General features: G+C 42.3%; 1 protein-coding gene across 1 annotated transcript in view; it reads right to left on the bottom strand.

Moving 5' to 3' along the window:
• The window catches only part of NEK11 (NIMA related kinase 11), a 306,979-nt gene that overhangs the window by 248,473 nt on the left and 30,786 nt on the right, over positions 1-27,720 (bottom strand). The window contains 1 exon segment of the mRNA XM_082459368.1: positions 5,292-5,457. Within this exon segment, the coding sequence (XP_082315494.1) occupies positions 5,292-5,457 (166 nt within the window).

Genomic DNA, 27,720 nt, shown 5'->3' with positions numbered 1-27,720 from the left:
CTATATTGATATAATTTTTATTTAGCTATGTTAATATCACAGTGCAGGAAACAGACAAGTCCAACCTTCCCTGCTTTCTGACAAAGTGCTTTCAACATATACGACAGATAGAAGGATCCAAAATTTTACCATCAGCATTTGACAGAAGTAAGGTGAGAGGCAGCTGGAAGCAAGTGGTAAAGAATTCGTCAAAAGAAAAGACATTTCCTGAGTACTATTGTGTCTCATTACATGGGTTCATGATGCGATGCAAAAATGAATCAGAAAAAGATCAATCCCACACGCTGAGAGTCTGATCTGAGATGGATGATACTATGTATAATGTGCTGCGTGTCACCGAGTTGAAATGCGATGAGAGTAGGGGATCGGGTGAGGAGTGCTTTCCAGCCAGGAGATTATAGGAATCTTTGTAGAGTGGGTGACATTTCAGCGGGCCTGGGAGGATGGGTGGGAACTGAAAACATGGGGCCAGGAGGAAGGACATTCTGAAAGGGCACAGATGAAGAGGTGGGAAACTGTGGAGGAGGGACAGGGGACAGCAAGTTGTCCCATTTCCCTGGCTGGAGGAGAATGGAAGGCACCAATACCTGAAACAGTCTGTCAGTTTGGTAGTTTGGGTACTATTCCCCATCAAAGATTTGGTTAGATCTTGACAAGAAGTTGTGAGAATTGGGTAATTTGCTTTTTACACTCATAATCTGATGTGATGTGTCCAAAGGGTTGGGTGGTGGACATAGCGGCCTCGTGAATGCATTTATATGTGTGTATTTCAATCTTGCAAGGCCCCAAATTAAATTACAGAAGAGGGAACTTGGGGATTAAAAAACCCAGCTATTTCAATGGTGATAACATTTTTCTGTTAGGTGCAAGTCTGGCCATCTGCCATTTCCAATATTATTATTTTACCTCAATAAAAGGATAATGCCAGGCTTGTGTGAGTTAAGCTCATGGTGAGAAATATCTCGGTTAGCAGGGAGAACTAGCGACCCCCACACGTCATTCCTCAGGGAAGCGCGTCCTGACAGCTCAGCAGGTGGAATAGGGAAGCCCAGCAGCTGCTCCCCGGCCAGCGGCCGTCACCATGGCAATGCCCCCGGTTGTGAGGAGCAGCTCAGCCCGTGGAAACCGCCAGCATTTAAAAAGTAATACATGCACAAAAATAAACTCAAAATGGATTAAAGACCTAAGTGTAAGGCCAGACACTATCAAACTCTTAGAGGAAAACATAGGCAGAACACTCTATGACATACATCACAGCAAGATTCTTTTTGACCCAGCTCCCAGAGAAATGGAAATAAGAACACAAATAAACAAATGGGACCTAATGAAACTTAAAAGCTTTTGCACAGCAAAGGAAACCATAAACAAGACCAAAAGACAACCATCAGAATGGGAGAAAATATTTGCAAATGAAGCAACTGACAAAGGATTAATCTCCAAGATTTACAAGCAGCTCATGCAGCTCAATAACAAAAAAACGAACAACCCAATCCAAAAATGGGCCGAAGACCTAAATAGACATTTCTCCAAAGAAGATATACAGATGGCCTACAGACACATGAAAGAATGCTCAACATCATTAATCATTAGAGAAATGCAAATCAAAACTACAATGAGATATCATCTCACACCGGTCAGAATGGCCATCATCAAAAAATCTAGAAACAATAAATGCTGGAGAGGGTGTGGAGGAAAGGGAACACTCTTGCACTGTTGGTGGGAATGTAAATTGATACAGCCACTATGGAGAACAGTATGGAGGTTCCTTAAAAAACTACAAATAGAACTACCATACGACCCAGCAATCCCACTACTGGGCATATACCCTGAGAAAACCATAGGTCAAAAAGAGTCATGTACCAAAATGTTCATTGCAGCTCTATTTACAATAGCCAGGACATGGAAGCAACCTAAATGTCCATCATTGGATGAATGGATAAAGAAGATGTGGCACATATATACAATGGAATATTACTCAGCCATAAAAAGAAATGAAATGGAGGTATTTGTAATGAGGTGGATGGAGTTAGAGTCTGTCATACAGAGTGAAGTAAGTCAGAAAGAGAAAAACAAATACAGTATGCTAACACATATATACGGAATCTAAGGGAAAAAAAAAAAAAAAAAAAGGCCATGAAGAACCTAGTGGCAAGACGGGAATAAAGACACAGACCTACTAGAGAATGGACTTGAGGATATGGGGAGGGGGTGGGGTGAGATGTGACAGGGTAAGAGAGTGTCATGGACATATATACACTACCAAATGTAAAATAGATAACTAGTGGGAAGCAGCCGCATAGCACAGGGAGATCAGCTCGGTGCTTTGTGACCACCTAGAGGAGTGGGATGGGGAGGGTGGGAGGGAGGGAGATGCAAGAGGGAAGAGAAATGGGAACATATTGTATATGTATAACTGATTCACTTTGTTATAAAGCAGAAGCTAACACACCATTGTAAGGCAATTATACTTCAATAAAGATGTTAAAAAAAAAAAAAAAGTAATACAGATGATCCTGGATTGGATCCTGCACGAGAAAAAGACATTCTTATAGAAATGTCCTTTCTAAAGACATAACTGGGACAAATGGGCTCAATTTGAGTGTGAATTGTGGATTAGATGTGTGGTTCTCAAACTGCAGTGTGCTTCAGCCTCACCTGGTGGGCTTGTCAAAACACAGATAGCCAGATCCCACCCCCAGAATTTCTAATTCACTGTGGCTGTGGTGGAAGCTAACAATCTGTATCTCTAAGTAAAGATCCCAAATGATGCTGATGCTGCTGGTCTGGGATCACACACTGAGAACCACTGGATTACATACCAGCATTGCATCGATGTCAATTTCCTGATTTTGATCTTCGTACTGTAGGTATGTTAAGGAAATGTCCTTGGCCTTAGAAAACACTCACAGGAGGATTTAGGACAAAGGGGCATCATGTCTGCAACTTACTCTCAAGTGGTTCAGGAAAAAATACATAGATAGATAGATAGATAGATAGATAGATAGATAGATAGATAGAAAGAATAAATAGAATAATAAAGCAAATGTGAAAAAATAACAATTGGTAAATCTGGGCGAAGTGTATATGGGAGTTCACTGTGTTCTGTAACTTTTCTAGTAGATTAAAATTACATGAAAATTAATAATTAAAAATTAATATAAGGAGAAAAAGTTATAGCTTATCATCTAGCTCTGTTCAATATCGTAGCCACCAGCTACACATGGTTATTTACATTTAAAGTAATTAAAATTAAATAAAGTTTAACATCCAGCTCGTCAACCATACTAGCCATATTTCATCAGGTGCTAAAGGGTCGTATGTGACAAGCAACTACCATATTGGACAGCACAGATATAGAGTATTACCATCATCACACAAAGTTCCACTGGACAGTCCTCACTACAGTGAAGAGTGAGAGTCTCTTTGGAAAATTCAGTGTGCCGAGAGCAGCAGCAGAGGTAGCGGTAATAGGCATAAGCAATAGGAGTCAGTTGCTTCCCACATAAGATTGTTTATTAACCGAATGGGGCAAAAAGAAGAAAATGATTAAATTATAGCTGATGGATCATAGTGTAGCTATATTTGTAAATCCCTGGGTTTTGCATAGATCGGTGACATAATTGCCGGAGCAGCTGTTCTTACCCATGGACCTCATCATTTTACTGATTTTCTTAACAATCTGTTGGATGAAGGAGAAATAAGCACCCAAATGTCCTGGTTCTTTTTCTTTTCTTCCCCCACTTCTCCTTCAAGCAGAGGAGGGGCAAGACTGGATGGGGAAACTCCCAGCAAGGCTGTGCCAGGGAGACTGTCCTGAAGGGAAACAGCCAAGACCTGGATGATATCAAATTTTCAGATATTCTAACTTTGCTACTGGTTTCATTTTGGATGACACATCAGCTACCATGTAAAGCACAGCGAGGCTGGTTTTTGTTGCTATCTTTACTCCTTCTGATTTGCTTCTCCTCCTTCCTCTTCTTTTCCGCACCTCAGACACCCAGCACCCTCTGACCCAAACAGGCCTGCCTCCCCCTCTAAAGAGCATCTTCTTTCTTCCCAGTGTCATTTCTCTTGGGCCCCAGCAACACCCAGGTGATGAACTGAATACATTCTAAACTATGAATAGAACCAGGTTCTCCCAAGGTACATTTGGCTAACACTAGCTCTCAGAATGTTCTGGGAGATAGTGTCTGAGCAAGGTCATGTTTGGATATTCTCCTTCTGACCCAACCCCTGTAACTCCCCTCTCCCTAGCCTCTCAGGAGTGACCGCCCAGACCCACATATGCTGCACCTTGTCAGCCCCAAGCCCCCTCCACCCGGCACCTTTCTCAGCAGCTTCATGTTCACTTGGGCTCAGTAAAATGCACAGCTATTATCACTTGAGGAGAACATGGAATGGCAGGGAAAACTGCAAATACCTGAAGCCATAAATCACAAATCAGTTAATATGAAGGATTTTCATGGGGGAAATGAGCCATATTCCCATTTCCAAGTGTCCATTGGGGAAAATGAACCACAGAGCTAGAACCCAGGACTCAGGAGGTGTCCCTCTGCTCTGTCCAGGCCTCTGTTACGGCATTTAAATGTCCATCTAATAATCGAACCGTTGTCGGAGGCTTGGAGAATGCACCCACACACACACACACACCAAAAAAAAATATGCTGGATCGTTTTTCTGCAGCAATTCCTCCTTAAAATACATTCACTCTGAGTTTTCCAAGAAAGAGAAACCCTTCATCAGAAACAAGTTTGTCAGTTACATAGAGATGATCACTCTTAGCAGCAAGACACAACATCCCAGGTATTTATAGTTCACCTTGTGGTTGGATAATTAAACTTCTGAGATGTCTCTTTACAGACAGCTTTTTACTATGAAATATATATATTTTTTTTTTAATTTATTTATTTTATTTATCTTTGGCTGCATTGGGTCTTTGTTGCTGCGCGCAGGCTTTCTCTAGTTGCGGCGAGTGGGGGCTACTCTTCATTGCAGTGCACGGGCTTCTCATTGCGGTGGCTTCCCTTGTTGCGGAGCACAGGCTCTAGGCATGCAGGCTTCAGTAGTTGTGGCACGCGGGCTCAGTAGTTGTGGCTCGCGGGCTCTAGAGCGCAGGCTCAGTAGTTGTGGTGCACGGGCTTAGCTGCTCCACGGCATGCGGGATCTTCCTGGGCCAGGGCTCGAATCCATGTCCCCTGCATTGGCAGGCAGATTCTTAACCACTGCGCCTCCAGGGAAGCCCTATGAAATATATTTTTATTAAGATTTCAAAAAGAGAAGGAGAGTCTCACCTCACAGTACTCTGTGATAATGCAGAAATTATCTTGCTCCACAAAGCTCTCATGGAACTTGACAATGGCTGGGTGGTCCAGCTTGGAAAGGAGCTGGGCCTCCAAAGTGGCCTGCACAGTCTCATTTGGATTGAGTTCTCCAATAGAGATTTCCTTCAGGACCTTTCTGCAGCCAAAAAAATAATTTTTTTAATACATTTAGAACTAAAAAACACGTTTAATAGATATGAACAGTGGTGCAGTACCATCTAATTAATGCCCAGGCTGTGACCTACTCAGAGGTCTGATATCACCGGTGACTCCTGGGCACCCTGGGTCTGCCTCTGTCCTGGCAGTGCCCTCCACACCTGCAGCCCTACTTTGGTCACACGGGGCAGAGACAGGGCTAATCTTGAGTGGTGTGGCTGAAGCAGCTCTTCCTCAGCCTCTAGGTGTCTCTGTTTCTCCTTGCCTCTCTCAGGCATCTCTGTTTCTGTCTTTTTCTGTCTCTTTGTGTGTTTTCTGTCTCTACTTATCTGTTTTCCTGTTTCTGTCTGCTTTTCTATTTCTCTCACTATTCCTATCTTGGTATCTCTATGTCTCTGTCTCTCTCCCTCAACATATATATATGTGTGTGTGTGTGTGTGTGTGTGTGTGTGTGTGTGTGAATATAATATAATTATAAAATCTGTTACTCTGTCTCTCTTCATCTGTCTTCTTCTCTTTTTGACTCTCTCTTTTCCTCTATGACTCTCTCTCTGCCTCTGCATGTGTGTATAAATACACATGCTTCTCTCTGTCTCTCAGCTCTAAAATTTTCCAAATCTATCAACTTAATATCAGCACAATCAATATCTACTTATTTTCTTTTTAAAACTATCCTTGGCATATCATACTTTATTGCTACCAGTATTTAGGAGAAAAAAAAATCTAAAAACATTGACAGAGGTATTCAAGCATGTATAAATGGAACAAGAGCTCATTACATCTCCAAATTATTAATTTAAAAATTGTGATAACTAATGAGGAGTGGACCAAAACATTATCTCTTCCCATCTACAGAAAGAAACAGACTGATGACCAAACCAATTACAGTGCCACGGTGTAAACAGATTGCCGGGAGAAGCACTTTAGAGCACCAATTATGTATGCAGACAGATTCCACTGATTATAAGTGAGCTTTAGCTGTTCATTAAGTTCTGCAGGACCTGTACTAGAAGACATTTTGCAGTAATGTTATTTAAGAGTAACTACCTATGCATATTAATGAAAATGTATTTATAGTAGAAGCTCTCTTAATTAAAGGCCCTTTAACCAAATCCTAGATTAACCAGAGCTCTGCAGTCCTTTCTAACAGATGCCAATGGCCACCTTTGTGTTGGGGACGTGGTGGCCAGCAGGTGCTCTCTGGACCACGTTCCAGTTGAGGTGTTTACCCAAGTCATAGCGTCTATTCCCAAACTTGTTTATGCCACTTGTGCCCAGTATTGTAAATCTGTGACTTAAATATGACAAACTGATGAAGGGTGAGTGAGTGTTGTCTCTGCTAGGAAAACTAAGTCAAATGCTTACCACGAAGCTTAATAATGACAAGTTGCAAAAAAAAAAAAAAAATGCTGTTAAAGAAGTAATTGATAAGACAGTTCTAAAACGTTGGTTTAAAAATGTAAAAATCTAGCATTCTGAACTGAGATTGCTAAATCCTCATTCTACTTTAAAGAAGGTAAACTTGGAAAACTTAATCATCTTAACATGGGTAAGTTTATGCAAAAAAAGATGAAGTGACCTCTCATTAGAGGACATCAGATGTTGGCTGCACAACAAAAATGAGAGAAAATGTACAACGATATGTTTTAAGTTGATGTAAACGTTTTAGTTATGTCATTTCATTTTAAAATGTTTCCCTTATGTAACCAAGGACCAGCCCCAATAACACTGGACAGGGGCCATCACATTGGTTCTGTTAGGTCTTGAACGCCCTACCAGGCCCCTACTTGATAATGGAGTGGATTCTGGAGAAATTCTTGCTTGGTAACGTGTTCTATAGAGAGAATGTTCTAGCAAGAATTTGGTTAAAAATGACCTCATGTTATTAAGAGTGGCGTCTCAAACTGCTTGGTATAATAAAGGAGCTTGAAATGACAGACGCGGCTGTTTTCCTGTAACTTCTAAAAATGACAAAGCTGCAAGCCAAATGACATCTTCATGGTACTTTTCCAGTACTTACTGCACCCCAGCCAACGTGCAGTTGTAAAAGTCACAGTGGTTAATTTATATAGCACGGCGATATAAAGTCTCACACAAACTTGCAATATTCTCTTGCTGTGAAGGAACAAATGCTATTGAAAGATTTAAGATACTTATTTTTTCTTGCAAACATCAACTATTGTGCAACAGGGCATGAGATTTTACATACAGTTACCTGAGCCCCGTCTGGCAGCCTGATGATAAGGCATAAAATCTCATTTGCCCACAGCTTAGCAGACGAAGGTAAGGCTATCAAGACAGGTGATATCTAATATAATCACCTCTGGCAGATGTGGAGATATTCCACCTTTCTTACCTAAAACTGATAGAGGAAACTCTCATTGCGTGTCACATAATGTGAGAGCCTTATCAGCCGAGCAGAGCGCAGAAACTGACCAAGTCAAGGAAGCTTGTCCCTGGCTCAGTGACACTCAGCCTGTCACCCTCTCCTAAGTAATAGGACAGATATTTACTTTATCAGAACTTCAGCTGTTCAGGAGAAACTTTTTAGCAGCTGCAAAAACAGGCACCCCTTCAGACTCACTCATTTTGCAAACTTTCTGTTCTCTTTCCCAAGTGGCATGTTTCTTTCTAGAATCAGTAGTGAACTGACAAACTTTGGAGAGTGACTGGAAATTTGGGATAACTATAGCTAATTTCATTCCCTTCAAACTGGCCCACCTTCCATACAATTGGGGCAGATGATATCTTTGAGAAGTTCAGGGTTATTTTCCCCAAATTTCCCTGTAGTCTTTCACATATTTCCCATTGAACAAGCCGCATAGGCTGCCTCAGGAAAAACATGACATCACAAACTACAGAGAATATGAGTCAAATCCCTGGCTTTTGATTTTCCAAAGGAGAGACCAAGGCCAAAGAGAAAAGATCTGAAGGAGCACCTGACCAGTGGCGTGAGTGTCCTCCCTGCCCGATGTGAGAGAGACCCTCGGGACCAGATGGAGGGGAGGTAAGAACATTAGGCACTGCTGAGCCCTTGAAAATAGTTCATGTCCCCCAGGCCGTGTCCTGGGGGACAGAACTCCCAGATGGGGAGAAGAGCCCCAGAGCAGAAGCCCTGCTATATTTCCAAAGCAGGAACCTCACATTTCCTTGTGTCCAGCAAGGGGTAGGAGTGAAAGAAAGGTCTTCAAGGGGCAAGTAAACCAAGGGGCCTAAGAGTTCTGGAATCTCAGTGAGGAGTGCTGTGTGTGTAGTGGTGTAGTGGGCTCTGAGAATTTGTCACCCTTGCCCTTGGGTCTCCTGAGGAAGACAGATAGTAAACAGAGCAGTGTGCATAAATGTGTGTATATGACTATGTTTGTATTTTCTAAAACTTCAAATCAAGCTGGGTGCTACAAAGTTAGGGTAAGTGATGTCTGAGGCCCTCCTGATTTAAGCTGCCGTGACTCTCTAATTTGATCAGCAGCTACTGCAGCCACTGAGGGCAAATCCACAGGAAACAGATTTTAACTGCAGCTTAAATAAGACAGTAATATTTTTGCTTTTTAAAAATTTCAATAGTCACCTGTTTAACAGATTATTAAATCTGCTCAGAACTTCCAAGGTAAGAATTTTCATCCATCTAGCAAGGCTGCAATTATTTTAACTAATCCTTTATTAAATGGTCAGCTCTCATTTTTTTTTCTAATTTACAAGGAAATATAGTTTTATTACAGAAAAATTTGAAAACAAAACATAGTCCACAATCCACTACAGAGATCATCAGCAGTAACAATCTTGTGTACTTCCTTCACATCTTTTTGCTACACATATTTTTAACACTAGAGGCCAGTTTAGACAATTTGCCTGCTATTTTCACGAGACAGTATCATAGCAGAAATCTGTCATTCGTGGCTGCCCAGTGTCTTTAGACAGCCTCCCTACATTGTAGTAGACCCTTGGGCTGTGGGTCCTGCCTTCTCTAGATAAAAACAGACAGACAACAACAATTCCTCCATCTCCCACCTGCCTTGAGTTGGGGTGCCAGTGTGGGACCTAGGTTCTGCCAGTCAGGTGGACCAAGCCGGGACCTTGCCTTGGGTGTGAGCTGTGTGGAAGGACAGGGCAGGCACAGGACCTCCTTCGCTAATACAGGTGTCCTAAGAAAGAGCGTGGGCCTGGGGGCAGTGGCAGTGGGCCAATTCCAGGCTGACATTCCTGGAAATTTACCCTCCCCTGCCCCGCAGCCTCCCGCAGCTGTGAGAGCCATCTGTGTTCAGAATAAATCCCCTTCTGCCTCAACCGTGCAGAGGGCGGCTACTCATACCTGCGTCTAGAGCCCTGACGCGCGCGATTATGCATCACAGAAGCACCGTGAGATGTTCCCGTGAAGCACTCACTTTGGGATAATGAAAACTGAACCTCCAAAAATTTGACTCATTTAGGTTAATTTTTATTCATTTATTTGAGTCTTAAAACTTAGGATCTTCTGAGGGATTCAGGGCCTTTTATGGGTAGAAGTATCATGAGAGTGGAAAAACATCCTTCTAAAAGTTAATTAATCCCCTTTAATATGACATATAACTTTAAAACGTAAAGGGATGTGAAAAAATGGCAGAGTGATATTTGTTCCAAAAAGTGGCACATTAATAAAAGATGGGAAAGCCGGGAACTAAAGGCACCTAAAGGAGTAGCTGAAAAAACATTGTAGGTGTTAGTGGAGAGTACACTACGGATGGAATTTTATTTTATTTCAGTTGTTTTTCCTTCTTTCAGCAATTCAGAAACATTTTTAATGTCTGTGGCCAGAGAAAAGGATAATATTATTTTATGGATCGTCATCATACGCCATAATCTATGAGCTGCCTTTGTTTTTTTGTTTGTTTGTTTTTTTATTTTATTTATTTATTTATTTATTTATTTATTTATTTATTTATGGCTGTGTTGGGTCTTCGTTTCTGTGCGAGGGCTTTCTCCAGTTGCGGCAAGTGGGGGCCGCTCTTCATCGCGGTGCGCGGGCCTCTCACTATCGCGGCCTCTCTTGGTGCGGAGCACAGGCTCCAGACGCGCAGGCTCAGTAGTTGTGGCTCACGGGCTTAGTTGCTCCGCGGCACGTGGGATCTTCCCAGACCAGGGCTCGAACCCGTGTCCCCTGCATTGGCAGGCAGATTCTCAACCACTGAGCCACCAGGGAAGCCCTGCCTTTGTTTTTAACAATTAAATCCCTGATCCCACCTTGTTTCAGGGCACAAACTCTGATTCATCTGGTCTTTTCCTCTCCACCCCTGATCACAGGCATGTTGCCGTTTTTGGACACAGACGGAGCTCAGATGACATCACCATACAGTGCAGGGACAGCAAGCCTCAGGTGCCCATGGCAGACACCAGCAACTAAGGAGCAAAATCCTTCTGCTGAGCCCGACTTCAGACTCCACGCAAGGTGCCAGGCAGCCACTGCCAAATACCTTCACATCGATAGTTCCACATTTCTGTTATTTCACCATCTATTGACTGCCTTCGGTATGCCAAACACAGCGTCATGTTCTGGGGATAGAAAGATGAAAAAGATAAAACTCCTGCCCTCCAAGAAAGCTCAGTCTCATGGGGAAGGCCAACAAGTACAAAAATAGTTGAACAACTTCACAATAAATGCAATAATAGGGCTGGGGATGGGGTGAGGACCCCTAACTCTCCTTTGAGAAGAGGAAAAATGCAAAATCTATAGACTAGAGCCCCAGGACATTCACTTTTGCACACGGAAACTACTTTGTAGTAAGCTGAATTGCCTTCTCCGCAGGTGGATTCCAAGTAGCAAAAGAAATGAATTTATCGTTCTTTACAATTCGCCCTGTATAAACCAATCGCCAGTAGAGGGACAGCTATATTTGCATTACCTGAATAGGCTACGAAAGTTAATAAGCAGGTGACTTTTCAAAAAAAGAAAACTGCTTGAGAATTTCAATATCTATATATCCTTCTTTAGAGTAACTCATGCACAGACACACACACAACCACGGTATACATTATGGAATGAAGAATGAAAATGTTACAGGGAGGGGTATTTCTTAAAATATCTAAAAACCTGGCAGGTTCACAAAACACTCCTTCCTTCCTTCCACCCCCTGCATCCCCCCCCACCCCCCGCCATTTATCTATCCCAATTTTTAATCAGAAAAAAGCATTTGAGCTATATATAACTACATTGTAAAAGATAATGTATCGAGCCATGCTCTGCTCTAGAGGACCCTCTTAGTTTGGGGTCCCCAGGAAGCAAACCCTGAGACAGGATTTGAGGCAGGTAATCAATCTGGGCAGTAAGAAGAGGGGTAGGAAAGTGAGGTGAAGGGAGGGGAGCCATTCAAGGGCCTGTTATCAAGCCAGTTACAACTGTGGGCAATTGGGGCTTAACTGTGGAGGAACCCTAGGGGCAGGCATAGAACACACCTCTGGGCTCCTCTGCCCGAGGGGCGGGGACCGACTCCCTCATCCACTGACTCAGGCTGCTCCTGGGAGTATCAACTCCCCCGCTCTCCACCCCACTGGAGCACAGAGGCCCTGACAGCCAGGGAGGCCTCAGGCAGAACTGCCCCTGCCGCAGGTGGAGGCTGGGTCCAGGTACAGGAAATGCTAATTGGCCAGGGGACATGGGTGGAGCCCCAACACCGTCTGCCACAGGGATGAAAATAAAGGCAACTTTTCTTCACTTTAAATTCTGCTCTATTTTACCTTTACTCCTGAAGATAGCTAGGATATAGTGATTCTGAGACACAGTGTCTGTAACACTGAATAATGAAACTGCAAATCAGTTATAACCTATAGATAAATTTCATCTCCTATGCTTCTCGAGACTTCATTTACAAACACATTAGCAGCATATGGGAGTATTATGTACAGATAATAAGCAAAAATAACTAATAATACAGATAAAAAATGAAGAACAAAGAACAGTAGAAGCATTTCAGACATTTTTGTTTGGCAAATATGCTATTCCTGGCTCCTGTTTAGATTATATTTTCATTTGTGGTAACAAGTTCCATGCAGTGTTTCAATGCTGGTACCATAACAAATTAGGCAAGTTGCCTTTTATTTTTAAGGAATAGAAAAGAGTAAACAGAAATTTCAGGAGTAGGAGTTTTGAAGGTAAATATTACCTGAATAAAAAGTATCTAATAATCATGTGAATTCGATGGCTCTTCCCATCTGTATAAACTTAAAAAACAGAAATGGCTTGAACACAGGTCTCAAGGCTGGAAATAGCGCTGGCGCTCAGTGGAAGTTCTCCGCAGGGAATCTCTGGTGTCAGTGCAAGAACAGAACTGGCTTGAGGATGGACCCCAACCAGCCCTTTCCCGGTGGGGCTCCCTGGAGGTGACAGAGAAGACACAAAGTGTCTAACTGCTCTGCTGTGCAAAGCTCTCCTCCCAGGGCTTGACAGAGACTCCATAGCCGAGCCCAGGAATCCATGAGTGAGTGTGAATGGGTCGGGGGGTGGGAGGAGGGTAACAGAGGGCAGCCTGGGTATCTGTGCCCTCACGGTCAGGCAGCCATCTCCTACCTGTGTCTAAGTCACAGCCTCTACCAAAGCTGCTGGGACTGTCTCCTGAGAGCTCACTGAGAACAAACTACCCTTCCCTCTCCTTTCAGCCAAAATAAATGAGTGGGTTGCCTTCACAGTGAGCAGCTTCCTGGAGCTCCTTTCCACAGCCTTGGAAAGTTCTCTTTACCGCCAGGGATGTAACGGAGCCAACTCTAGTTCCCCTGAGAACCAGTGAGGGCTCTTCCCCACCCCCCCTTCTCCCACACACCTCCAGACAAGTGGTCAGGCAGTTCTGTCTTTCTTGTTTATACAGACGAGCACAGTCATTAAATATTGTGGCTTAATTATTTTAAGAGAGGGTGGCTGTCTCCCCCTCTCCCCAGCCCCTGGGGTGAATCATAACTGATCTAAGCCCACCATGTAATCCTAGTCCCCTTGCCAGTGATCAGTCTAGACATGTGGTGTAATTCTGGCCTGGGAGATGCGGGGAGGTCTCATGATGGTTTTCTAGGAAAGATGCTCCTCACTGATAAAAAAGAGAAGCATAGGAGAGTCCCCTTCCTCAATCTCTGCAATGCTATCATTCGCCTGTGACTCCTTTGACCTCAGCAGCCAGCTGGCGTCCTGAAGGAACTGTCCTGTGACGACAGGCTGGGTGACGGGAAGACACCAAGGCCCCTGACGACTTCATCACGGGGATCTGCTCTCCCTCTGGACTTTTTGTTAGGGAGATGAGTCTTTCTTATTGTCTAAGCCATCTTGGTGGCCAAAGATATCCTGATACCAACACTTTGCTACAAGAAGAAAGGGGAGGCTTTTAAAGAAGAGATTAGAAGCAGAGGTGGAGGACGTGGTGAACACTCCACACATTGGTACATGCTTCAGGCTGTGAAAACCCAAAGGAAGGGAGTTAGGTTTAGCTGTGCAGTACATAAAGATTAGAACAGAGATAAGCCCCTTGAGAACAGGGGCTATGTCTTATTTCCTTAGAAAATGCTAAGTCTCCTATTTTAAACTGGAAAAGATAACTTGGTTCTTTTCTACTTGGACATTGATACGAATCTTCAAAAAATTATGACAAAGTAAACTACAATGAACTATACAAAAATGGATGTATAGTGAGAAAAAACTATTTGAATAAAGGACTAGAAATTATTTGTTGTTAGTGAATCTGGAAACTAAGATAACATGGGATTTCTTTAAATAATTTGAAAACAATTTTATTCGTTGATTCAAAATTCTCATGTGTCAAAAATTTTAGCAGTTATCAAAAAGTATCAGGATTCAGAAAGATTAAAATTCCACCACTGTTCCCTTCCTTCCCTTGGGTAGAGATATTAGAGTTGTGATAGCAAACAGGAGGTTTATAAAATGAGGGACAATGAGGAAAAGAGGGAAGTAAAGGGCACAGATAATACAGCAATCAAAAATAAAATAAAATATACAAATAAAAAAATACTTCCCACCCCTTCTCCCTCCTCCAGTCAGTAACTCTTCTTGCCTGTTCACTTGACACCAGCCCCCGTACGCCAGCTGTTGTAGTGTGCTATTGTACTTTTCAAGGTACTGTACTGTAAGATTAAAAATGTTTTCTTTAAAAAAAAAAAACTGGATGAAAATGACCAAGAAAAAAAGAATTTCTAAAATATTTGGTCTCTCTCCTCTCCTGCTCCCCCCCAATTAAGAAAACATACTTTAATAAATAATAATAAATATACATTTTTCTATAATTCTCTGGAGATAGAAAAAATTGCTAATATAAGGAATTACTTTGTTTTACATAGTCTGAAGCCTCAAACTTAAGAAATTAAGGATGATGTCATTAGGTGTTAGAGGCACAAGGGTGATCATTATAGTTTTTAGAAGGTAAAACAAAGTTCCAAGAACTGGAGGTGATGTTTATTCACATGGCGGCATTGTGAGAAGCCTCCATCCAAGAGAAGTCTCTCTTGACCCCTCAGGGGTAGGATAAGGGCCCCTCCTCCAGGCTCCCATTGCCCCCTGTGACGTCTATTCACATAGGAGGTCCCGTACTGGCCTGCAGGCCCCCAGAGCTAGCTCACAGTCCATTCACTGTGGGATTCCCAGCACCTGGCAGTATGTCTGAATGGAACCAAGCTTGCACACTCATCACCGTTCAAAACTCAGCTCATTCATTACCTTCACCATAGGAACTCTGACAATTATGTCGTTTCATATTTATTTCTTGGTCTCCATCCCCAGACTGAGAACAATTACATTTTGTTCCTTTCTGTATCGCTGGTGTCTAGCACAAGTCTTAGCACATAGTGGATGCACCATCAACGTTTATTGACTATTACATGATCAAAATTAACACCCCACCAAGCACTGTTGTACAGGTGGTGAGAGACACAATCCCTATGTGTGATTCTTCCCCTTATGGAAGCACATCAGCCTACATGCTGGGCATCCATCAGAAAATGAAAGTTTATAAAAACTGCTTCCTAACATCCTTGCTGGAATGGCCCTTATCAGGAAGTGACTTACCCATGGGAGCTGACAGTAACACTTGCGTAGACAGAGAAAAATGGCAAAAAGATATTTCATCCTGGAAAATGGTTCTTCTCAGAGGTTTCCTAACATCTCAGAGATGATAACTCCCACTGGATGACCTGGCCCAAGAGAAGCACAAAGCTGCCCAGTTTCTGATCCTGTCCCCTCGCTCAACCTCTTTCCCAATCTTGGGATGGATTTTATGTATTTATAGAATTTTAAAGCTAGACAAGATCCTCAAGAGTAGATCCATCAAAGCAGCCCAACCTATTAAGGTCCTGAGGATTGAGTAAATTATTTTGGCTGTCATTTTTTAAAAATTTTTATTGGAGTATAGCTGATTTACAATGTTGTGTTAGTTTCAGTTGTACAGTAAAGTGAATCAGTTATACATATACATCTATCCACTCTTTTATAGATTCTTTTCCCAAATAGGTCATTACAGAGTATTGAGCAGAGTTCCCTGTGCTAGACAGTAGGTCCTTATTAGCTACCTAATTTATATATAGTAGTGTGTACATGTCAATCTCAATCTCCCAATATATCCCTCCCCCACTTACCCCCTGTAACCATAAGTTTGTATTCTACATCTGTAACTCTATTTCTGTTTTGTAGATAACTTCATTTGCACCATTTTTTTTTTAGATTCCACATATAAACGATATCATATGGTATTTGTCTTTCTCTGACTTACTTCACTCAGTATGACAATCTCTAGGTCCATCCATGTTGCTGCAAATGGCATTATTTCATTCTCTTTTATGGTTGAGTAATATTCCACTGTATATATGTACCACATCTTCTTATCCACTCCTCTGTCGATGGACATTTGGATTGCTTCCATGTCTTAGCTATTGTAAATACTGCTGCAATGAACATTGGGGTGCATGTTTCGAATTACGGTTTTCTCCGGATATATGCCCAAGAGTGGGATTGCCAGATCTATGGTAGTTCTATATTTAGTTTTTTAAGGAACCTCCCTACTGTTCTCCATAATGATTGAACCAATTTACATTCTCACCAACAGTGTAGGAGGGTTCCCTTTTCTCCACACCCTTTCCAGCATTTATTGTTTATAGATTTTTTTTTGATGATGGCCATTCTGACCAGTGTGAGGTGATACCTCATTGTAGTTTTGATTTGCATTTCTCTAATAATTAGTGATGTTGAGCATCTTTTCATGTGCTTTCTGGCCATCTGTATGTCTTCTTTGGTGAAATGTCTATTTAGATCTTCCACCCATTTTTTGATTGGGTTGTTTGTTTTTTTGATATTGAGATAGCTGCATGAGCTGTTTGAATATTTTTGAGATTAATCCCGTGTCAGTCGCTTTGTTGGCAAATATTTCCTCTCATTCTGTAGGGTGTCTTTTCATTTTGTTTATGGTTTCCTTTGCTGTGCAAAAGCTTTTAAGTTTAATTAGGCCCCATTTGTTTATTTTTGTTTTTATTTTCATTACTCTAGGAGGTGGATCAAAAAATATATTGCTGCGATTTATGTCAGAGAGTGTCCTACCTATGTTTTCTTCTAAGAGTTTTATAGTGTCCAGGACTGACTAATGTATCCAAGGTCATAGAGAAGTTACAGCAGAGCCGCCATTCACCTCTTGAAGGAGGAAACAGGCCACAACTCCAAAGAACAGAATTCCGTCTCCAAGTTTAACAGTTTCCCCTCTTTCATTTGTGTATAGGATCTGCAGTGTCTAGCAGCTAAGACAGCCCAAAACTTTCTCATTTTTCAAACCATTTTTCAAAGAACAAAAACACCCGTCACCTGCTCTACTCATCCCCTCCTTAGCATCAAAGAAGAGAAAACGAAATGACTAGAATAACGGTCTTGCTCCTGATGAGGCACTGGTGAAGCTATGTCTGTTTTTATTAATTACCATTTGAGTGTTATGGAAAATCTTACCAATAATCAAGAGTTTGTGCCAGTTACAGAGTCCCAGATTTGGAGGTTTGGAATGAGACCACACAAAAGGGTAAGACAATGTTTCCCAGGACTTACCTTTCCTAGCATTAGATTACATTTCTGAGGTTGTCCTGGGTACCACAACCCTGCAGGTGTGACTGTGTGTGTGTGAGGGCCAGTTTTCAAAAAGCTCAATTGTGCAAAACTCACTTGATTCAAAATTGTTCAACAATGCAGTAACATGCCTTGAGAACAAAAATATCGATAAGATTCAATGCAATCAATCACTCATTCACTGTGTCACACTTTGAAAGGTACTGAGCTTAGAGCAAACAAAGATCCTGTTTGTGTCAGCAAGGAAGTTAAGGAGCATGACAATGTCAGTAGGGATGTGAAAGAATAATTTACCATAGATAATAGGTTAGCTCTTGTTATGACTGTTCTATGCTCCAAATTTACAATTACTGTTAGATTAATATTCAAAATGCAAAATTCTGATACATAATTCATGTCAGGTTTTTATTTTGAACATTACAGAAAAAACCTAGAATTGCGGATTGCAATGAGATAATCAGATGTGATGCAAAGTCTATCATGAAATCAAGACGGGAACAAATTGAGTTTTAAGAAGCAACAAAAACTGATTAGCTCCATTTCCCTGACTAGGTAAAGCCAACAAAGGATAAACCCTGTGTAAAGTAAAATTAAATTAAGATCCAGGCAAGAAGAAAGTTGGTGCTCCAAAAATAAAACAAAAAAACAATCTAGGGTTTCAGTGAAATAAAGTCTCCTGATCTTATCTATAGCAGGTGCTGGTTGGCCTCAAGTTAACATGAAGACAGCCAAAATGGAAAAAGGTTTGTATTTACAGATTTCAGTCTCTATTTCATCATCACAGTAATTATAACATAGGGATTTGAGCTACAACTCTCTCTTTAACTATAGCACAAAGCAGTTGTTACTGTATTTAATTTTGAGATAGAAAGGGAGGGAAACAAAGCTCTGGATTAGCATACTCCCAATAGAGGGTTTAAGCAACTGATTCTGGGTCTCATATTTTAGCTGACTTGTGCTGAGGCTGAAAATAATCTGTTTTTATGACCAGAAAGCCAGGGCTTAACCTACTGACAGAGCTCAAATTAGAATCTACTAGTAGGAAGGATCCAGTTTCCCTGAATGACAGCTTATGGGTTTAGTCAATGATTTGTCACACACGAAAAAGTCACAGTGGGCTGTGTAAGGGGAGGAAGGGATGGGGGACACGGGGCTGGCCTGCCTCCTATCACACAAGGCTTCACTTCCCAGAGTCAGGAGGCTGAGGGGAGCCTGGCTAAGCCAAGTGCTCTGGAAACGTCACGGCTGCTGCTTCTCACAGCGGTGACTGTGCCGGGCTGTCCCACTTGCCCAAGGAATCCACAGGAGCTCGGCAGGGAGGCCAGCTCCTCTGGAAACCATGCTGAGCAAAGGACACTGCAAAAGAGTCTTGAGCGCGGTTTTCCGCCAGCACTGTTTCAGGAGAGTCTGGAACTTATTTGAGGATAAATCAAAGTGTTTTCATGTTCATATAATGAAAGGAAAAAGAACTGTTAGACTCATAAAGCGTGATATCTGACGAAGCCTCAAAGGAGGACACGGGATCTGAGAGCAGTCCTTCTCAAATTGCGCTGTGCACACAAATCACAGAGATCTATCCCAATACTGTCCAGGGTGGGCCCAAGACACGTCTCTAACTAGGTCCCAGGCAGCGCCCTGAGCGGCTAAGTCCAGGGAGCACACTTTGAATAGCGAGCTTGGGAGTGGGGAGGGGTCAGAGGGCTGCTGGCGCTGCGAACGCTGAAGGGTCCCAGCGCTCTAGAGAGTCTGGGGGGTTGGAGGGGGCTTTGAAGAGCAGCCCAAGCGAGAGGGCCTGTGTGCCCCTCCCACTACAGGAAACATGAGAGCTCCTCCGGCAGCAAAGGTTTGGGACCCGCTGCTGGCCCAGCCCCTCACTTTCCAGATGAGGCCACTAGAAGCCAGAGAGGCTGTGAGACTCAACCACGTGCCCTCCTGAGACCATTCTGCAGCCAACACCCACAGAACCCAGAAACTCCAGTCAGGGTTAAAACACCATAAGGAAAATCACCCTTACACTTTTGGCTCACGTCCTAAAAACTGTGGTTTGCGTAGGTTACCTCTTGTTCTGTTCCCAGAAGTGATAAAGTACAGCTGCCCACTGACCCTCTGAACATGTCCTGCTACATAGTTTACTACTTGAATGGATTTGTACTCAGCCTCATTCCACAGAGGATTTGACATAACTTATATAATAAAATAGAAAACTGAGACCAGCAAGGGTAGGTGGAAATAAGAACGAGGAAAAGAAGAACACAGATGTGCTGGCCAACACGTGTTGCTATGGTTGAGCTTCAAATTCAGTTCCCAACTTCTTGAAATGTATGATGATGATTATTACTATTACTATTGTTGCTATCATTGGTGGTTATGTCGTAGATGTAAGTCTTGCCTATTACAAGGGGGGATCTCAATCTCTGGATCCTTTGTGACATAAAGCAGTTTTCACTCTAGTCACATAGCAGTGGAGGTGTCCCCAAGGAGACATCAGTAATTCTTTTAAATAGAACTCATTCAGAAACAGAATTCCAACTTACAACAACACTTTGATGTTGAACTTATGAGGAAAGCGTCTCAACTCTTACCTCAATTCTAGTCTCTAAACTTGGTACCTGGGTACAGAGCACCTGAGCTGTGCAAGACACTCTCCTTGTCCAAAGCACAGCCTCTGCCCATGCAGGCTTTGCAATCCAGAGGGAGCGCAGAGACAAAGCATAACAAGCTATCAGAAAGTGTCATGTACCTTAAAAGGATGAAATGAATATCCTAAAAAGAGAACCAAAACCAAGATATGAGCCAATCCTGAGAAAACATCCAGCCACTAAAACAGTGACACTGGTGTTAACTGTGACAACAGCAGGTGCCGTATGAGGAGCAGTTACCTGGCACCACATCCACTGTGCTAAGAGATTGTTACAATCCTCATTTTTGAAATGAAGAGACTGAGGTACAGACAGGCTAAGATCCTCTCTTAAAGGCACATAGTTGATTGAGTGACCACACCTGGTAATAATGAAACTGAGACCCCCCCCTCCACTTCTAAACTCTGGGCCCCTCACCACCCTGGGATCCTGCCTTCTGAGTTTATGGAGTCAGAACCAGGTGAGCTGCATGCCAAGAACACAACTTGAAGATACATTCTCTGCACCAAGGTTGATAATCTGAATAATCAGGAAAAAAGGGAGAGGTGCTCTCCTACCTCCCCCTACCAAAAAAGTACTGTTCTGATTTTCAAGAAAAGTGTCTTTCAGAAATTGTAGAGCAGTAAGCCTGACACCAATCTCTGGCCAAGTCGAAGAACTGACAAACAGACAGCATGTAAGCATTTAGAACATGAAGCAGTGGCCAGCAGAGGCTCACGTGGGCTTACAGAAAACAAGCCATACTAAATTAACCTAATTCCTTTCTGTTAGAGGGTTATTTGATTGGAAGATCAGCGAGAAGCAATTAGTCATGGGATATCATGATTCCAGCCCATCTGATGAAGTCATGTTAACATCTGTCAATGAGAAGAGTCTTGTGACATCCTTTAACATGGATGCAGTCTCCATGTGGACCCATGGCCGGCTGAACAAGCAACCCAAACATCCTGGAGTCTTTGGTCTCAGGCCGTTTTGCAGGTACGCCCTCTTGTAATGCCCTCGGTTCCACCCCTAATGATATCTTCACCAACATTTTACTAATGACTAAGATGAAGATCCCAAAAGACATATTTACCAAGTTTGCAGAAGATGCAAAGCCAGGCAGCAGCATCAATAGACACAGGCTGAGTCAGTTTTCCAAAGTGATGAAAGAAGCTGAAATGTGATCTGGAAGCCACCCAGGTTGGACTTGCAAGGCTAAATCTGAAGTTCTCCAGTCACAGGTCGGAAAATCAAATCCACAAATCAAAGATGAGTGAAATGCGGCTGAAGAGTAGACTATCTCATCTATAAACATTCTGATGGTAGTGTGTGGGGAGGAGAGTAGTTGCCCCCCAAAGTTCAATACGAGACTGTAATATGATGTGACCACTAAAAGAGGTCCTGAGACTCTAAGATCATTTTGCAATGTATGAAATGTTTTAGCATCAATATACTTGGTTCCATCCAGCCCCTTGTGTTCAGGCCTGGGAACCTCATTTCAAGGGGTATATTGTCACCAAGGAATGACAATTATAATGTTCAGGGTTCTTAAAATCAGGTTACCCAAGGAATAGAGGAATGAGAGGGAACAGAGCTAATATATTTTGAGCAGTAACTTATGAGAATGTGCTAGGGATATTTCCTGTGTCATTCGTTTAATACTTATAACCATACAGAGTAGTTATTACTTTCCCCATTTTACAGATGAGAAAACTGAGAGTTTAGGTTGCTGTCCAAAGTATGTGGAGAGACTGAGATACAAACAGAGGGGAATCTGACTTTAAGGCCAAGGCTCTTTCCACTTCAGGATTAATGTAACCTCCAAGCAGCAGTTGAAACATTGATAATATTGAGAAATCAGAGTAAGATAACTACATCATACAGTCCCTGTATATGCCAGGGTTCCATGCTATTTCCTTTGCGTGGGACACTCTCTCTTTACCCTTTTTCTGCCAGATTCATATTCGTCCTGTAAGACTTGGCTCCTACGCACCTTTCTGCAATGTCTTCTCCACCCTATAAAAATAGGGTAAGTGCACCGGCGTCTAGCAGGCCCTGCAAAGGGGATGAAAGTGCCTATTTACAACCTGGTTGGCCTGCTTGGCCTGTAAGCTCTTTAAAGGCAAGAGCCATGTCCAATTTAGTTTTTATTTTTCCTTCCTAACAGCTTTATTGAGATATAAGTCAGGTACCATAAAATCTATTCTTTTGAAGTGTACAGTTCACTGGTTTTTAGTATACTCTCAGAGGTTTGAAACTATCACTGTGTAGTTTCAGAACACTTTCATCATCCCTCTTATGGACTGAATTATGCGCCCCCCCCCACCAAAATTCACAGGTTGAAGTCCCAACTCCCAATACCTCAGAAGTTCTTTAAAGAGATGATCAAGCTAAAATGAGGCCATTACGGTGGGGCCCTAATCCAATATGACCAGTGTCCTTATAAGGAGAGAGAAAGAGAGAGACACCAGGGGCATGCTACAGTAGCACGCAGAGGAAAGGCCACATGAAGACAATGAGGAGGCTGCCATCTACAAGCCACAGAGGGAGGTCTAAGAAGAAACAAATCCCACTAGCACCTCGACCTTGGACTTCCAGCCTCTAGAACTGTGAGAGATACATTTCTATTGTTTAAGCCACCCAGTCCGTGATATATTGTTACAGCAGCCCTCGAAAACTAATTCAATCCCCAAAGAAACCCTTCACCCATTAGCAGTCACTCCCATCCCCATGCCCCATGGTTCCTGGCCACCACTGATCTGTGATTTCTGTCTATATGGATTTGCCTATTCTGGACATTTCATATACATGGAATCATACGACATGTGGTATTTTGTGACTGGCTTCTTTCACTAATGTTTTCAAGGTTCATCCATGTTGTTTTGGTACTTCATTCCTTTTTATGGCTGAATAGTTTTCCATTGTATTGATAGACCACATTTTGTTTACCCATTTGTCAGTTGATGGATATTTAGATTACTTCCACTTTTTGGCTATTACGAATAATGCTGCTATAAACATTCGTGTACTAGTTTTGGTGTGGAGATATGTTTTTCTTTTGGAAAACATATTCTAGGAGTAGAATTGCTGGGTCATGTGGTAATTCTATGTTTAACATTTTGAGGAGTGGGCAGATTGGTTTGCAAAGTGGTTGCACCATTTTACATTCCCATCAGCAGTGTATGAGGTTTACAACTTCTCCACATCCTCACGGACACTTTTATTCTAGCCATCCTAGTGGATATGAAGTTATCTCTCATTGTGGTTTTGATTTGCATATCTTTGATGGCTAATGATGTCAAGTATTTTTTCATATGCTTTATTGGCCATTTGTGTATCTTCTTTGGAAAAATGTATATTCCTATTTGTTTTTACTCCAGCCCCTGGTCCAAACTGGTCATACAGTGGGGGCTTAATAAATAGAAGTCACAAACCACTTACAGCAGAATCACCCAGGGCTCCTAGGTCCCAACTGAGACCTACTGGGTCAAACTTTCTGGCCTCAGAATCCACATGTAAACAACGTCCTGGGGAGGTTTCCACCACACACTGAAGTTTGATAACTACTACCTTAACTGAACTAAAGATTCTTTAAATATCTGAAGAGCTGTGATGTATTCAGAGGTAAACATGAGATCTATGCTGTTCTAGACTGCAGGCGTGGGGCTGGTGGACAACAGTCACAGGCAGGAGGACGTCACCTCATCACGTGGTATCAACTGAGCTTGGCATTTGGCTGGTCTATTTGCTATGAAAGTTGCAGAAGGGAGTCGCAATTGGCTGAGATGTAGAACAGCGTGTGGTCCTTGTAGGGAAAGTACCAGGTAGATTCCATTAATTTTAAAATATTCTGCCTTATGATAACATATCCTGGTATTTGCTGTATCTAAAATGAACTGAGTCTCTGCTAAAGAAGAATCTGTATGTTTTTCCTCCCTCTGGATGTTTTTTCTACATCTTGCTTTTCTCTGATTCCCCCAGGCCCACACAAGCTATCTCACTCTAGAGACCATAATACATGTGTACTTATCTTCCTGTTGTCTGCCAGGTTTCTTGGTTCCAAGCAACAAAATAAGACTTGGCTGAGTGAAGCCCAGAAGGAATTTATTACAAACTTAGTGGGTGGGTCACAGAGTCACCAGGAATTTCAGAAGGACCAGAACAGGGACAACCTCCCTGCTGACATCACCAGCCCCGGGAACTCCATCTTGCTGCCACTGCCACCACCAGAGTGGCCTTCCTGGGCCCCTGATTCTTGATGTCATCGGTGCCTAGTCCCAAGTCCAGGGCATCAGGTTGTAGAGCACACAATGTTCAATCGATGGATGACTGAGTTGATAATGCGTGAATTTAATGGGCACTGGGAACACTGGCTGCCATGGGACATGTAAAAAAACCTCAAGGGCCCAATTCATGTCTTCCAGGAGCTTAGATTTTAGGTGAAGAGCTGCAACGTACAAAAATTGTTGTTAGGAAATAATTACAAGGTTCTCCATAACTATGGAGCACAATTTAAGGTGACAGAACATGTGTGCAGCAGTGTAACTGCAGTGCCGTGGGGTAATCTGTACATCGCTGTATAACCAAGGAATAGATGGTACCTGGCAGCTCGCCATCAGTCTTGGGGCACTCGGATCACCAAAAAGGACATTTTGTAACCTTGTGATCTGAACCAGAAAACCTTCCAGGTTAAAGGCTAAAATGTCTTTGCACACTCTCTCCTAGGAGTGTGGGGAGGGGAGGTGGACTGGTCATGTTGAGGAATAATGACTAATACAGTTCAGACAGAGAGAGAGGGTCTAGTCGACAGAATGCCTTGAATATGAGGCTTAATTTAAATTTTGTCTGACAGGAGGGATTCAAGAGCTGTAAGATCTTTAGCAAGAGAGTGACATTATAAAAACAGCATTTTGAAAAAATGGTTATCCTTGAGCTTGAGGAAAGAGTAGAGTCGCCCACCAGCCAGGAAGCTACTACAGATGTAAAATTACAAAGGCTTATAGTAAGGTGACAGTGGAGAATAAAGGTAAATTTTGAAGATTCTTAAGGAAGAACTGGCAGGTGACTGGCCATGTGGTGGGCAGAGAAGGCAGTCACATGTGATGCTATTTACCAGTCTTCAGAATTGGGAGTGGTAACTACCAGAAAAAAAAAAAAGGATGCTTTCCATTTCATTTGCTAAATTTCAGACATTGCCTAGATATTCAAATGGAGATTTCCTTTAGACCCTAGAAATATGAAACTGCATAACAGGTGAAGGAGCAAAGCTAGAGGTGTAGGCTTTAGGGCCATTTGCTCTCAGGTAACAGGGAAAACAAGGAAAGTAAATGGAGCGAATGTGAAACACCACCTACGCTTAATCTATCATCCTTCACCCCAGAGAACACTGTACCAGATAAACTTCAGCTTAGTTAATCATCAGAAGTCTAGATAAATTGCCTCAATGAGGAAAGCAATGAAAGCCAGTTAACAAGGATAAGACAAAGCATATTTTCTCTCATTAGAAAGTGGCCTCCCAGGCCTTTATGTCTAAGATTTCATGTGAGGTTAAAGATACGTTCAAACAAGATGACTTCACCCTTGCTAATTATCTTTAGACCCCTGGAACCAAAATAGTAACTATTTTGAAGCTATTAAACTATGCCATGGGGTCTGTCATATGGGGGAGACTCTATTTGCTGCTCCTCCCCACATGGCAATCTCCATGCTATCCTGTGCTCAGGGCTGGCTTCCTGGGCATAGGGCCTGTGCAGGCACACAGGGCCCGAAGACTGCAAGGGCCCTACACTTGGCTTAATGCTCTGTTATCACAGGCTTGAAATTCTTAATAATTTTTTAACAAGGGGCTCTGCATTTTCATTTTGTACTGGGCCCCACAAAGTTTGTAGCCAGTCCCACCCATAATATTCAAACATAAAAGCTATTTATAATTGACTCATGTTAAACTAACCAACCTCATTCTTGGTCACTGGATCAATTTTGCCTTTACACATTTGATAAAGTGAGGCAGGGCTCAAATCTGTCAATTCCCTATGTGTCCGTCGCTGCTGTGAATGTTCTTAACATGGAAGGGCTGTGAGACCATGGTCACAGATGAGGAAGTCAGCAAGCCATAGGAACATCTACAGGAACTGAAACATCTTTATCTGCCGATGCAAATCAGGTACTCGGAGCAACGCTACCACCAGTGGGCTCACTTAAAAATTGACTTTCTAAAGTCTGTAGAAAAGGTCAATCAAACAGGAATCAACTATGTGCACACTTTGATACAAGCACTATTAAACACATATACCTCATACCATGTGGATAGATCTTAAGTTGGTTCAGGTCCTAAAGGGACTATATGGAAGGGTTAAATGCACATTGACAGAGCTCCCATGAATGACGAGACTGATGGGATTTTTATTACACTTCAAAATCAGGTTTTATTTCTTGTGGGTTGCACTTCTAAAATTCTAACTTATGTCAGAGAAATATGACTATTAAGTTAGAATAGTTTTACCCTAACTCTTTAAGAATGTAGGTAAAAAGCAAAATTAATGTATATAATAAAATTTCCTCTTGTATATGAATCTCCAGCTTCAGAAAAAGTACCTTGAAATAAAACTGAAGCAATTCATAGTAGTTTCAATGAGGTAAAATCTATTTTCATGAGGACCAAGAATAATAATGCTTCTCCTTAAAATAATCTGAAAATGTATTTTTAGTATTAAGGGTTCTCCTGAACAAGAGATCAGTAATACCTTGTAGTTTACCTAGAATGTTTTTAAAAAACTTTTTATTTGAAGCATCCTCATTGAACTACTGAAAATTCAAATGAAATGACATTGTTGAAGTACTTTGTTTTTTTCAAAAGAAAAAGTAACACTATAATTAATGGGAAACAATATAGAAAGACAAATTTCTGTGATTTTCGGGATCAACTTTGATCAATTTTATATTCATAGAAAGTTAAGACAAAAGAAAATCAAACACTTCATCCTTAATCAATTACAGAGTTTGTTTTCAAAATGTAATGGTTAAATCCTCAGTTACAATATTCTCGGCTCTCTAGCGCACCCTAGAGCTATGCCCACCACCTCTCCTCAGTGACCTCAGCTCTAGTAAGGGAACTGTGATGGAGGCTTCGGGACATTAGGAGATGAGTCCATGTGTTTCATTTACACAGAATACAACAACAAGCAATATCCAGATATTATATCAGCAGCTTTCAGCCCTCAGCCTGAAGAGGAGATTCTTCATTGTCTAAAAAGCCCTGACCCAGAGCTGGTTTGGCTTTCCCTGAGACTGGGGGCCGAGGACAGAAGGAGGTGCCCACCTGTGGAAGGCATCAGCTCTGACGCCCTTGGCTATCGTTTTTCAGGGTAGAGATGGGGACCCACATCTGGAAGCACAGCAGCGAGGCCAGCACCATGGACAGCACACTGGCCAGCTTTCCCCACTGCGAGGGGCTTCGCTCCGAGGGAGCATCAAATGCTGCATGCTTTTCTCACTGCAGGGCACAGCCCATCTTCCGGGAGGGAGACACCCATATCTCAGGGTGACACTTAAAAATAATAAACGGTAG

The sequence above is a fragment of the Balaenoptera physalus genome (assembly GCF_965194825.1).
Source record: "Balaenoptera physalus genome assembly, chromosome: 4".
Lineage (NCBI taxonomy): Eukaryota > Metazoa > Chordata > Mammalia > Artiodactyla > Balaenopteridae > Balaenoptera > Balaenoptera physalus.
This window is presented reverse-complemented; position numbering and strand designations above follow the sequence as displayed.